Source organism: Mercenaria mercenaria, chromosome 3 (genome assembly GCF_021730395.1).
Source record: "Mercenaria mercenaria strain notata chromosome 3, MADL_Memer_1, whole genome shotgun sequence".
In the NCBI taxonomy this organism is placed as follows: domain Eukaryota; kingdom Metazoa; phylum Mollusca; class Bivalvia; order Venerida; family Veneridae; genus Mercenaria; species Mercenaria mercenaria.
The window spans coordinates 55,259,431-55,273,457 of record NC_069363.1 but is presented as its reverse complement, the minus strand read 5'-3'; the positions used below and the strand labels follow the sequence as shown (position 1 = coordinate 55,273,457).

Below are 14,027 nucleotides of genomic sequence, written 5' to 3'. Positions count from 1 at the left end.
GAGGCCATATTTTTCAATGGATCTTCATGAAAATTAGTCTGAATGGTTACCTTGATGATATCTAGGTAAAGTTGCAAAACTAGGTCACATGCGGTCAAAAACTAGGTCAGTACGTATAAAAATAGAAAAACCTTTTGACCTCTCTAGAGGCCATATTTTTCATGAGATCTTCATGAAAATTGGTGAGAATGTTCATCTTGATGATATCTAGGTCAGGTTCAAAACTGGGTCATGTGCCTTTAAAAACTAGGTCATTAGGTCAAATAATAGAAAAAGCTTGTGACCTCTCTAGAGGCCATATTTTTCAATGGATCTTCATGAAAATTGGTCAGAATTTTTATCTTGATGATATCTAGGTCAAGTTCAAAACTGGGTCACATGAGCTCAAAAACTAGGTCACTATGTCAAATAATAGAAAAAACGAAGTCATACTCAGTTCAAAACTGGGTCATGTGGGGACAGGTGAGCGATTCAGGACCATCATGGTCCTCTTGTGTATAATTGACTGTAGGGAAAAATCAAGACCACTTTTCTGTGGTACAACATAGATGTTACTTTCAAATTTTAGGTGTACAGTCGACATTGTATTAAGAGACCACCCAAGCGACTGCTAAGAAGTGGTCTCTTAATGGAATGGTCTCTTAATGAATTTCAGTCAGATGAAAAGGAAAGTTATTTTTTACTGTTAATGTAACTGTATTTATTATGAACATACATGTATGGTTTCAAAATTTGTTTTAACATCGTGAACACTTCCAAGTCCACCGTGAAATTTATGGCTAGATTGTTTGTCAGTTTGACTGATACAAAGGTTAATTGCATTCAGTCATGTGCAAAACGTACTCTAATTACACAGATAAAGAAATGCCCGATAGAATTTTGGTACCTGGTCGCTTAATAGATACTTTTGTCATATTTTACCTGTCGGGACTACATTAATGTGGTCGCTAGTCGTTTAATGGAATGATTTTATATACTGAAAACGTTCAGGAGGGATTTTGACTGGTCGTTTAATACAAAAAACGCTTAATAGAGGTGGTCGCAAGTACGATGTCGACTGTATTTTAAGGTATCTCTACCTGGTAAGGAGTTGTTTTTTTGTGGGCTTAGAAAAACAAAAGAATTACAATAATTACTACACAATCACAGAATTAAAATTCCATTTGTAAATACAGGTGCTAGTGTAAAGAAATTTGCTATGACGGGTGTATATTGTGACATTCTGGCACTCTTGTTCTTATCTCTGTAATGATGTCTCCCCCAGGAGACATATTGTTTTTGCCCTGTCTGTCCATCTGTCCTTCCGTCCGTCCGTCCGTCCATACGTCACACTTCATTTCCGAGCAATATCTGGAGAACCATTTGACCTAGAACCTTCAAACTTCATAGGGTTGTAGGGCTGCTGGAGTAGACGACCCCTGTTGTTTTTGGGGTCACACTGTCAAAGGTCAAGGTCACAGGGGCCCGAACATTGAAAACCATTTCTGATCAATAACTAGAGAACCACTTGACCCAGAATGTTGAAACTTCATAGGATGATTGATCATAAAGAGTAGATGACCCCTATTGATTTTGGGGTCACTCCATCAAAGGTCAAGGTCACAGTGGCCTGAACATGGAAAACCATTTCCGATCAATAACTAGAGAACCACTTGACCCAGAATGTTGAAACTTCATAGGATGATTGTACATGCAAAGTAGATGACCCCTATCGATTTTGGGGTCACTCTATTAAAGGTCAAGGTCACAGGGGCCTGAACATTGAAAACCATTTCTGGTCAGTAAATACTTGACGAATACTTGACCATGAATGTTGAGATAACTTCCAAGTAGTCAGGAGGGATTGTACAAATGACAAATGTGATGGTGACCCCCTAACAATTTTGGTGTCACTCTGTGAAAGGTCAAGGTCACAGGGGCCTGAACATTGAAAACCATTTCCGGTCAGTAACTTGAGAACCACTTGACCCAGAATGATGAAACTTAATAGGATGATTGTTCATGCAGAGTAGATGACCCCTAACGATTTTAGGGTTAAAGGTCACGGTCACGGGCCTGAACATGGAAAACCATTTCCAGTCAATAACTTGAGAACCTCTCGACCCAGAATGTTGAAACTTCATAGGATGATTGTTCATGCAGAGTAAATGACCCTTATTGTTTTTGGGGTCACTCAGTTAAAGGTCAAGGTCACAGGGGCCTGAACATTGATAGCCAGTTCCGATCAATAACTTGAGAACCACTTGACCCAGAATGTTGAAACTTCATAGGATGATTGAACATGCAGAGTAGATGACCCATAGTGATTTTGGGGTCAGTCTATTACAGGTCAAGGTCACAGTGGCCTGTTCATGTAAAATCATTTTTTGGAAATAACTTGAGAACCACCTGACCTACAATGTTGAAACTTAATAGGATGATTGGACATGCAGAGTAGATGACCCCTATATATTTTGAGGTCACTTGATCAAAGGTCAAGGTCACAGAAGCCTGAACAGTGACTTGAGAACCACTAGGCCAAGAGTGTTGAAATTTAGCGAGATGATTGTACATGCAAAGTAGATGATCCCTATTGCAGCCAACCATCAGTGTCTCTTTGACTTTCGCTCCTGACCCCTATTGACTTCTTGCCTATAGGACTTTGCATTGGGGGAGACATGCGCTTTTTTACAAAAGCATTTTCTAGTTACTTGATGGATTTGCTTTAAACTTAAAACAGTTATTCCTCATCATCACCCACATCATATGGCACAAGGGCCATGACTCTCACACCAATATTTCATGAAATATCCCCCCTTTTTACTTAGAATTTCAGGTTAAAGTTTTGACGCACTTTCACTCTATCTCAGTTATTCCTAAATGGATTTGATTCAAACTGAAAGTAGTTGTTCCACATCATATTACACAAGGCCCATAACTCTGGTACCAATAATTAATGAATTATCCCCCTTTTACTTAGAATTTCAGGTTAAAGTTTTGATGTACTTTCACTATATCTCAGTTATTAATCCCCTGCCACAAGTTGTGGTGGGTTATTGGAATGGTCTCCATCCGTCCTTCCGTCCTTCTGTAACATTTTGTGTCCACACTGTATCTCCTAAACCCCTTGAAGGATTTTCATGAAACTTGGGTCAAATGGTCGCCTCATCAAGACAATGTGCAGAACTCATGAGTCAGCCATGTCGGCTTAAGGTCAAGGTCACAACTCAAGGTCAAAGGTTTGAGCCTTCCATTTTGTGTCCGCTCTGTATCTTCCAAACCCCTTGAAGGATTTTCATCAAACTTGGGTCAAATGATCACCTCATCAAGATGATGTGCAGAATTGATGAGTCAGCTATACTGGCTCAAGGTCAAGGTCACAACTTAGAGTCAAAGGTTTGAGCCTTCCATTTTGTGACCATTCTGTATCTCCTAAACCCCTTGAAGGATTTACATTAAACTTGGGTCAAATGATCATCTCATCAAGAACTCATGAGTCAGTGATGTCAACTCAAGGTCAAAGGTTTGAGCTCTGTATCTCCTAAACCCATTTTAGGATTTTCATGAAACTTTGGTCAAATGATCACCTCATCTAGACAATGTGCAGAATTCATGGGTCAGCCATGTCAGTTCAAGGTCAAGGTCACAGCTCAAGGTGAAAGGTTTACCTTTTCACTATCCATACCAGTGGCGGGGGATTTAGCTGTCTTTTAGACTGCCTTGTTTCTAAATAGATTTGATTCAGACTTAAAGTAGTTGTTCCACCTTATCCCCCCCATCATATGACACAAGGTGCATAATTCTGGTGCCAATATTTCATGAATTATGCCCCCTTTTACTTAGAATTTAAAGTTAACTCGGTTATTACGAAATGGATTTGATTCAAACTTGAAGTAGTTGTTCCACATCATCACCCACATCATATGACACAAGGTGCACCAATATTTTATGAATTACGCCCCCTTTTCGCTTAGAATTATACTTATATAGTGTTTTGATACACTTTGTCTTTCCCTCTCTTATTACTTAATATTTTTGACACAGACTCAAGCTATTGTGCAATATCTTCATCCACCATTGGTGTCATTAAACACTCCAATTACAGCTCCAGTTTCCTCAGATGTGCCCAGTTTCACTATCTAGCATCGAAATAGTCGAGCGCCTTGTCTCCTGTGACATCTCTTGTTAGTTCACAAATCCTCCCTATACAGCATCTGTACTCTGGCTGTGCTTAACTGAAAAAAAAGGAAGTCATTCAATGATTACTATAGGTAACAAGTACATTAACTTCATATTTTGTGTCACAGTTATTCCATAGTGTTAGCTGGCAAGTGGTAGTATCATAGTTTGTATATTTTTGTAGAACAATTCAAAGATGTGAAGAGTGATTTTCAAGCTAAGGTGCCGTCAGTACTTTTTACCTCCCCTTGTGGGAGTCTGCAGTGTCAGATCACTGTAGGAAATCAGTTAGCTTGTCAGACAAGTCAGTATCTAGCTATATACTCACAGCTTGATGAACGGTTGAGGAAGTTGGCAGTGACGTTCAAGTATTGGGCAAAGGTATGTTAAATGAGAAGGTTGAAGTTATTTAACTTTCAAATGAACTTGTTATAGTGATTGTGAAACAGTTCCTAGTGTGAAGTATTTTTGCACATCAGAAGGTACAAATATACAATTTCATGAAACAGAATTTCCTGTTTGTTTTGTTGGGTTTTTAGTCACACCAACACAATTTCGGTCATATGGCTACTCTCCAGCTTGTTTAGTGGAAGAGGTAGCTTCTCTAAACAAGGGGCAGCATTGTAGTAAGACCACCAATCTGCCATAAACCAGCTGTGTGTGAAAGAATTGTATATCCTAGACTGGATTTGAACCCAGAGTGTTTTTAGCTCACCTGTCACGAAGTGACAAGGTGAGCTATTGTGACCGCTTGATGTCTGTCGTGCGTCGTCCGTCAACAATTTGTAAAAAAATCTTCTTGAAAACCACTGGGCAGAATTACGCCAAACTTCACAGGAATGATCCTTGGGTGGCCCCTTTTCAAAATTGTTCAAAGAATTGAATTCCATGCAGAACTCTGGTTGCCATGGCAACCAAAAGGAAAAACTTTAAAAATCTTCTTCTCAAAAACCAGAAGCCCTAGAGCTTAGATATTTGGTGTGAAGCATTACCTAGTCGACCTCTACCAAGTTTGTTCAAATCATGACCCCTGGGTCAAAATTGACCCGGCCCCAGGGGTCACTTGATTTTACATAGGAAAATCTTAAAAAATCTTCTTCTCAAAAACCAGAAGCCCTAGAGATTAGATACTTGACATGTAGCATTGCCTAGTGGACCTCTACTAAAATTGTTCAAATCATGACCCTGGGGTCAAAATTGACCCCGCCCCAGGGGTCACTTGATTTTACATAGGAAAATCTTCAAAATTTTTTAAAAAATAAACCAGAAGGCCTAGAGCTTAGATATTTGACATGTAGCATTGCCTAGTAGACTTCTACAAAATTTATTCAAATCATGACCCCCGGGTCAAATTGACCTTGTCCCATGGGGTTACTTGATTGTACATAGAAAAATCTTCAAAATTTTCTAAAAATAAACCAGAAGGCCTAGAGCTTAGATATTTGACATGTAGCATTGCCTAGTGCACCTCTACAAAATTTGTTCGATCCAGGGTCATAATGACCCTCTTGTTTGGGAAAATGACATAAGTTAACCTTATCCATGTAGCAACAGTGGTCCCTCATTACATATAAATGTAATGTTTTCAAAAGATGTATTTTATACAGGTTAATTACATGTTACTGAATATGCTACTGTTCCCTTTAAACAACTGTATTGCATGGTGAAATATTGCAGGTTTGTGAAGTAGACAGTCAGGATCGGGGATCTTTACCTGCGTACTGTTTTGGTTTGATGACAATATTTTACCTGCAGCAGATCCAGCCACCAGTACTGCCTGTTCTCTGGAAGGTATGCTACACATTATTATGTCTCCTCCCACTTGGGGAGGCATTGTTTTTGCCCTGTCTGTCCGTCCATCCTTCGGTCCGTCGATCACACTTCATTTCCGATCAGTAACTGGAGAACCATTTGACCTAGAACCTTCATAGGTTGGCAGGGCTTATGGAGTAGATGACCCCTATTGTTTTTGGGGTCACTCCATCAAAGGTCAAGGTCACAGGGGCCTGAACATGGAAAACCATTTCCGATCAATGACTTGAGAACCACTTGACCAAGAATGTTGAAACTTCATAGGATGATTGATCATGCAGAGTAGGTGATCCCTATTGATTTTGGGGTCACTCTGGTAGAGGTCAAGGTCACAGGGGCCTGAACATGGAAAACTATTTCCGATCAATAACCTCAGAACCACTTGACCCAGGATGTTGAAACTTCATAGGATGATTGGTCTTGCGGAGTAGAAGACCCCTATTGTTTTTGGGGATACACTGTTAAAGGTCAAGGTCACAGGGGCCTGAACATGGAAAACCATTTCCAATCAATAACTTGAGAACCACTTGATCCAGAATGTTGAAACATCATAGGATGATTGGACATGCAGAGTAGATGACCCCTATTGTTTTTGGGGGTCACTCTGGTAAAGGTCAAGGTCACAGGGGGCTGAACATGGAAAACCATTTCCAGTCAGTAACTTGAGAACCACTTGACCCGGAATATTGAAACTTCATAGGGTGATAGGACTTACAGAGTAGATGACCTCTATTGTTTCTGGGATCCCTCTATTAAAAGTCAAGGTCGCAGGGGACAGAACATAGAAATCCATTTCCAGTCAATAACTTGAAAACCATTTGACCTAGAACCTCCAAATTTCATAGGATGGTAGGAATGACAGAGTCACTCTATCAAAGGTCAAGGTCACAGGGGGCTGAAAACTTTTTTCAATCAATAACTTGAGAACCACTTGACCCAGAATGTTGAAACTTAATAGGATGATTGGACATGCAGAGTAGATGACCCCTACTGATTTTGGGGTCACTTGATCAAAGGTTAAGGTCACAGGGGCCTGAAAATGGAAAACCGTTTCCAGTTCGTAACTTAAGAACCACTAGGCCCAGAATGTTGAAACCTAGTGGGATGATTGGACATGCCAAGTAAATGATCCCTATTGCAGCCAACCATCAGTGTCGCTTTGACTTTTGCGCCTGTCCCCGATTGACTTCTTGCCTATATGACTATGCATTGGGGGAGACATGTGCTTTTCTACAAAACCATCATCTAGTTTTACCTGCAGCAGTACTAGCATGTGGTACTGCCAGTTTTACCTGTATCAGTACCAACCTTCAGTGCTTTCTGTTGTCTGAAAGGTAGGAAACAAAATATTTTACCTGCAGCATTGCCAGTCTCAGGTACTGCCAGTTTTCTGGAAGGTATGCTACACAATGTTTTATCTGCAGCAGTGCCCCTTCGGGACTGCCTGTTCTTCGGAGCTACACAGTAATTTACTTGAATCAGTGCCAGTCTATGTTACTGCCTGTTCGCTGGAAAGTATGCAATACAAAATTTTACCTGCAGTTATGCCACTCTTTGGTACTACGTGTTGTAAGGAAGATGAGCTACACAATGTTTCACCAACAGCAGTGCTAGCCTCCTGTGTTGCCAGTCTCTTTAATGTGAGCTACAAAGTATTTTACCAGCCTCCAATAAATGTTTAGCTGCTTGGTCTATTAACTGGATTTGTATCGTATGAAAATAAAATTGGAAGTTTCTTACACCTTCAGTATATAATCTGGATACAGCAAATTTGGTTTCCTCTTTCACAAAAAAATAATTATACCCAAGTTATACCTATTGTATTTGTAAACCATTTTTAATGTGTATCAATTTATTATGCATAGCATCATGTAAGATTTCAGCGAGTAATATATTGACAGTCTCTTCCATATCATAGATGGTTATATCCAAATTCTGTTTGTAGCCATTGAGTTTGAGCTAACTTTATATATCTTGTATGTTGAATATTTCTAGGATTTGTCAGAGCAAGCATTGAAGAGACCAAAGACTAAAGAAGATGTCCAAAATATGTTTGCGGAATTAAAACAGGAGGTACAAGAGTTTGTTCTATGTTTGCACTTTATAAATACGGTCGACATTGTACTTGCGACCACCTCTATTAAGTGATTTTTAGCTCACATGTCACAAAGTGACAAGGTGAGCTTTTGTGATCATGCAGCGTCCGTGGTCTGTCCGTGCGTCCGTCACATTTTTCATGGGATCTTTATGAAAGTTGGTCTGAATGTTCACCTTGATGATATCTAGGTCAAGTTTGAAACTGGGTCATGTGCGGTCCAAAACTAGGTCAGTAGGTCTAAAAATAGAAAAACCTTGTGACCTCTGTAGAGGCCATACTTATGAATGGATCTTCATGAAAGTTAGTCAGAATGTTCACCTTGATGATATCTAGGTCAGGTTTGAAACTGGGTCACATGCGGTCAAAAAACTAGGTCAGTAGGTCAAATAATAAAAAAACCTTGTGACCTCTCTAGAGGCCATATTTTTCATGGGATCTGTATGAATATTGGTCTGAATGTTCATCTTGATGATATCTAGGTCAAGTTCGAAACTGGGTCAACTGAGGTGTAAAACTAGGTCAGTAGGTCTAAAAATAGAAAAACCTTGTGACCTCTCTAGAGGCCATACTTTTGAATGGATCTTCATGAAAATTTGTTCAGAATGTTCACCTTGATGATATCTAGGTCAAATTCGAAACTGGGTCATGTGCCGTCAATAACTAGGTCAGTAGGTCAAACAATAAAAAACCTTGTGACCTCTCTAGAGGCCATATTTTTCAATGGATCTTCATGAAAATTGGTGTGAATTTTTATCTTGTTGATATCTAGGTCAGATTCAAAACTGGTTCACATGAGCTCAAAAACTAGGTCACTATGTCAAATAATAGAAAAAACGACGTCATACTCAGTTCAGTTTCAAAACTGGGTCATGTTGGGACAGGTGAGCGATTCAGGACCATCATGGTCCTCTTGTTTTATTAAACGAACAGTCAAAATCCCTCCATATAAATTCAGTCCATTAAATGGCTTTTTTATTAAACGACTAGCGTCCACATTAATGTAGTCCCGACAGGTAAAATATTCGACCGAAGTATCTATTAAACAACTGGGTACCAAAGTCCCGCCGGGCATTTCTTCACCTGTATAATTAGTGAGTATGTTTAGCACCTGACTGAATGCAATTAACCTTTGTAACAGTCGAACTGACAAACAATCCTGCTGCAGTGCCAACCTCCAGTACTTTCTGTTGACTGAAAGGTGGGAAACACAATATTTTACCTGCAGCATTGCCAGTCTCAGGTACTGTCAGTTTTCTGGAAGATATGCTACCTTGAAACAATCCAGCTATAATTTTCATGGTTATGTGGACTTGGAAAAGTGTTCACCATCTTAAAACAGATTTTAGTTACATTAACAGTTAAAAACTTTTCTCTTCACCAGACTGAAATTCATTAAGAGACCATTCCATTAAGAGACCACTTTTTAATTGTCCCTTAGGTGGTCTCTTAATAAAATGTGGACTGTAAGTGTTGTTTAGGTGCTGTGAAATGGTTTTATTACATGGGCATAACATTTCATGGCTTCGAACAGAACGGCAAATTCTTGGGGATATTAATATGATATTAATACATTTTATAGATAAAAAGAATTGAAAATTTGTATTTTTGTTGGGATATAATTTTAAGTTTTGAGACTCCACAAAATCCAAGAAAGTTAGTCCCCATGAAAATATAGTGATTTGATAGTATCAGGCATTTCCTGTAGGACACTAGTGAAGGAAACTTGAAGAAAAATAATGTCTATCTCATGTCTATAAATGAATAATTGCAAAACTTGTTTTAGAGTTATTAGAACATTTTTGTTATCAGAATGTTCCAAAGATTTTCATTGTCTAAAGGTCTGGAGCTCTAACAATGAGCATGCAGTGGGTACATTATGGAAGGATATGCTGATGTTTTATGGTGTACATTTTGACCTGGCAGAGAACATTATCTGTGTAAGGTCACTGAAGGTGATACCTCGAGCTGAAAAGAAATGGAAGAGTAGGCGTGTTGCTATTGAAGGTAACACAAATATATTGCTTACAAAATAGAACACTTAATAGTGTTACTTGTTAGTTAACAGATCAAAGGTCTATTAATGGTCCTCTTTGAATGTTTGTTGACAGTTCCATTTTATGATCTCTTTTAAATGTTTATGCCCCACTTCAAAGAAGAAGGGGTATATTGTTCTGCAGATGTCGGGTCGATCTGTCTGTTGGTATGTAGACCAATCCGTTTCTGGATGATAACTCAAGAATGCTTGGGCCTAGGATCATGAAAGTTGATAGGAAGGTTGGTCATAGCCAGCAGATGACAACTATTGATTTTGAGATCAGTAGGTCAAAGGTCAAGGTCACAGTGACCCGGAACATTTAAACGGTTTTTGGATGATAACTCGAGAGCGCTTGGGCTTAGGATCATGAAAGTTGACAGGGAGGTTGGTCATGACCAGCAGATGACCTCTACTGATTTTGAGATCAGTAGATCAAAGGTCAAGGTCACATTGACCCAGAACAGTTAAACGGTTTCCGGATGATAACTCAAGAATGCTTGGGCTTAGGATCATGAAAGTTGATAGGGAGGTTGGTCATGACCAGCAGATGACCCCTATTAATTTTGAGGTCAGTAGGTCATAGGTCAATGTCAAAGTGACCAGGAACAGTTAAATGGTTTCCGGATGATAACTCAAGAACGCTTGGGCATAGGATCATGAAAGTTGACAGGGAGGTTAATAATGACCAGCAGATGACCCCTATTGATTTTGATGTCAGTAGGTCAAAGGTCAATGTCACAGGAACTCAAGAACGCTTGGGCTTAGGATCATGAAAGTTGACAGGGGGGTTGGTCATGACCAGCAGATAGCCCATATAGATTTTGGGGTCAGTAGGATAAAGGTCAAGGTCACATTGACCCGGAACAGTTAAATCATTTCTGGATGATAACTTGATAACGCTTGGGCCTAGGATCACGAAACTTAATAGGTGGATCATAACCAGCATATGACCCCAATTGATTTTGAGGTCAATAGGTCAAAGGTCAAGGTCACATTGACGCAGAGCAGTAGAACTTTTGTGCACAGTGACCAAGCAATTTCTGTTCCTTGTGCAATTGCTGAATGCATCAAGGGGGGCATTTCGTGTTATACAAGCACTTGTTTAAATTAAATACTTGTCAATGGGAGCATCTAACTAGCGGCACTATAAATGTTCCACATTATTAGAAATAAAAGATAATAATGAGGCATTACATGATTTAATGACCTGTTGTTTGATGTACATGCTGATATAGATAATGGTAGAGCTAGAGCAGCCATAATATGGCTTATCGGTTGTAGACTTATATTTTATCTAGGATATTGGTTTTGTCAAGAAATACCCTTGGGAGTGATCAAAATTTCTGCAGATATACAGTGAACATGATGTAACTTTTATGGACAACTGATAAAAATATAAGTGTTTTGAAGATACTTTAAGACTAACAGCTGAAAAATTTCTGGCCATCACATACTAAAAGATTCATTTTGTTTTCAGATCCATTTTCAAGCAAGAGAAATGTTGCAAGATCACTTCAGAACTTAAGAATGTTTGATTACTTCTACAACTGTCTCCGTAAAGCTGGTCTTTACTTCAGTCTTCCTACGTCACATCAGAATTTATCTAAATACTACGAAAGTAAAAGAAAAACCAGTCATAAAGCTAAAGAAAATGAGAAGCAGTCTAGGCTGCAGCATACAGGAAGTGATGTCTCTGCAGGTCAGACTGGTTCAGTATCAAAGACAGAAACTATAATGCATGTAGATGAAAATATTGGGACCATTCCAAAGGAAGAAACAAATAAAATGAAGGAGCAGGTCTCAGACTGTGAAAGAAAACAAGATGAATGCATAGCAGATATAGAAAGTGACAGTAAATTAGAATCTGATCTCTTAAATGATGAAGAAATTAGCAGTGACTGTAGTATAAAAGAAAACAAGTTTTTGGAAGAATGTAAACTAAATTTTTCAGAACAAGAAAGCAGTAGCTCTAAAGGAGAGACTGATAATGATAAAGGAGGTGAAGATTTAGTTCCTCACTTAGAAAAGTTGGCAGTGCAAGAGGAAGAAAATGTTGAAGCAAGAGTAGACTTGTCTAAAGATTGTGCTCTGAATAAGTCTCAAGATGTGATAATTGAAAAATGTAAACATGACAGTTTGTCAGACTGTGATATAGTGGAAAATGATAATCAGACAAAAATTGATGGTGCTGTTCAAGGAGGTGTATCCAGTGTTAGTAAGTGTACAAATTGTGAAACAGTCCAACAAAAAGTGATTGAGAATTCAAATGGTGAAAATATTGAAGACAGTCACAGTGAGTGTTTGAAGTGTGAAACACTAGAACACAAAGATGATCCTAGTAATGTAACAGAGAACAATGAAAATGAAGTAATCAATTATGAAACTAATCTTGAAGGATCAAATGTAGCATTTGATGAAAGAACTTCCACATCTTGTAGTGAAGAGAAACAAGATCATGTGTCACTTGGCACTGAAAATGCAAGTGTAATAGTGGCCGATGTTGTAGATTCTGTAATAAAATCAGTTATTGATCACTCTAGGGCAGAAACTGAGGAAAATGATCATGTAGTTGAAAATAAGATTGAAACAGACGAAAATGTTTTAGCTGAAAAAGAACTTGAGGATATAACTGGTTGTGAAGTTGATGGTGGAGGAGAGGTATCAGATACTAGTTCAGGTTTAAGCTCTGATAATGACATGGAAGCAGAGTCACCAGATTCCAGTCCCTTGTTGAAACGAAAGAAGCGAGTATCAAGTCCTGTTGGAGCAGAATATGAGTTTAAGTTTGATTCTCATACATTGACTGATGGAAAGGTAAACTTTTCACAATATCCTTTATTGATTCTCATTTAGTGATTTGCTCTTGAATAAAATCATTGTTGTTCAGATGCGTATTATTATATCACTCGGGCTGCACCCTCGTGATGTAATTCCTACGCATATGAACTCTAAGGCCAGAGTTTTTTAATAACTTTGGTTATGGGAGCGCCGGTCCTAATTCTCAAAAAACCCAAATAAAAATAAAATTCAAAATTGCGATTTTATTTTTATTTTCCCCGACGCTTGCATCTACTTTCCGTGGTGGAAAATAAAACTGTCTATTAACCTACAATAAATATCACAGCGCGTACAAAGGACTTCCGATATTCTCAAAGGACGACAAAGTCAATACACCGTGACGTAACTTTACTAGAATGACGTGACTAGCTCCGCCCCATAACTAATCAAAGCGGTTTAACACTTGATGATTTGCAGCCTCGTAAAAACAAAGAAGTATAAAAAATTTATAGCTCTTTGGTAAAATCTGCCGGCAGTGTTTGACAGTGTGAAAGTATCGTGTCTGATAGAGAACGTCTGTAAATATAAACGGTTATTCAGATCAGCTGACATGTTTAGAAGGCATTAATTGCAGACAACAAAAGGCTTGGATTAAATTGGTGAAACAAGCTCCTAAGTCGGAAGACAAAGTAACTTAATTGTGGAAAATATATTGATAATTTCAGCACAAAAACCCCAATAAGTAACTATATTTTAGCAAATGACATTTCACATCCAGTTTAAATTAATACATTTTTTCCGACCGGTAATAAATTTGCTACTTACTTTGGATTTTCATCAATGATAAATCCTTTTACAGTATTTTTAGAAGAAAAAAAAACCCATTCAATTTGTCTCCTGACCTATTAAAAACTGATATCTTTGACACATTTCGACCAGCACATGGCAGCTGACATCAAAAGGAGTGTCAGCAAAATTTTCCTTTATTGATTTTCTTTGATGTGGGATAAAAGTTAACTGGTTGGGTATTGCAAGGTGAATGACGTAATTTGACATAATTCTACTCCAAGTAAAATGTACTTCAGATTTTTTTAAGTGGATTTTCGTTTTGCAGCTGAACAACAGTAAGTCTGGTGATTTTAATAA

The 14,027-nt window shown here is 38.4% G+C and overlaps 1 protein-coding gene across 1 annotated transcript in view; it reads left to right on the top strand.

Annotated features, from left to right (window-relative positions):
• Positions 1–14,027, top strand: part of LOC123524689 (terminal uridylyltransferase 7-like) — a 71,908-nt gene that overhangs the window by 19,778 nt on the left and 38,103 nt on the right. The window contains exons 9-13 of the mRNA XM_053539715.1: positions 4,343–4,539; positions 5,836–5,949; positions 7,966–8,043; positions 9,907–10,072; positions 11,581–12,917. Coding sequence (XP_053395690.1) covers positions 4,343–4,539; positions 5,836–5,949; positions 7,966–8,043; positions 9,907–10,072; positions 11,581–12,917 — 1,892 coding nt within the window. The remainder of the gene's footprint in view (positions 1–4,342; positions 4,540–5,835; positions 5,950–7,965; positions 8,044–9,906; positions 10,073–11,580; positions 12,918–14,027) is intronic.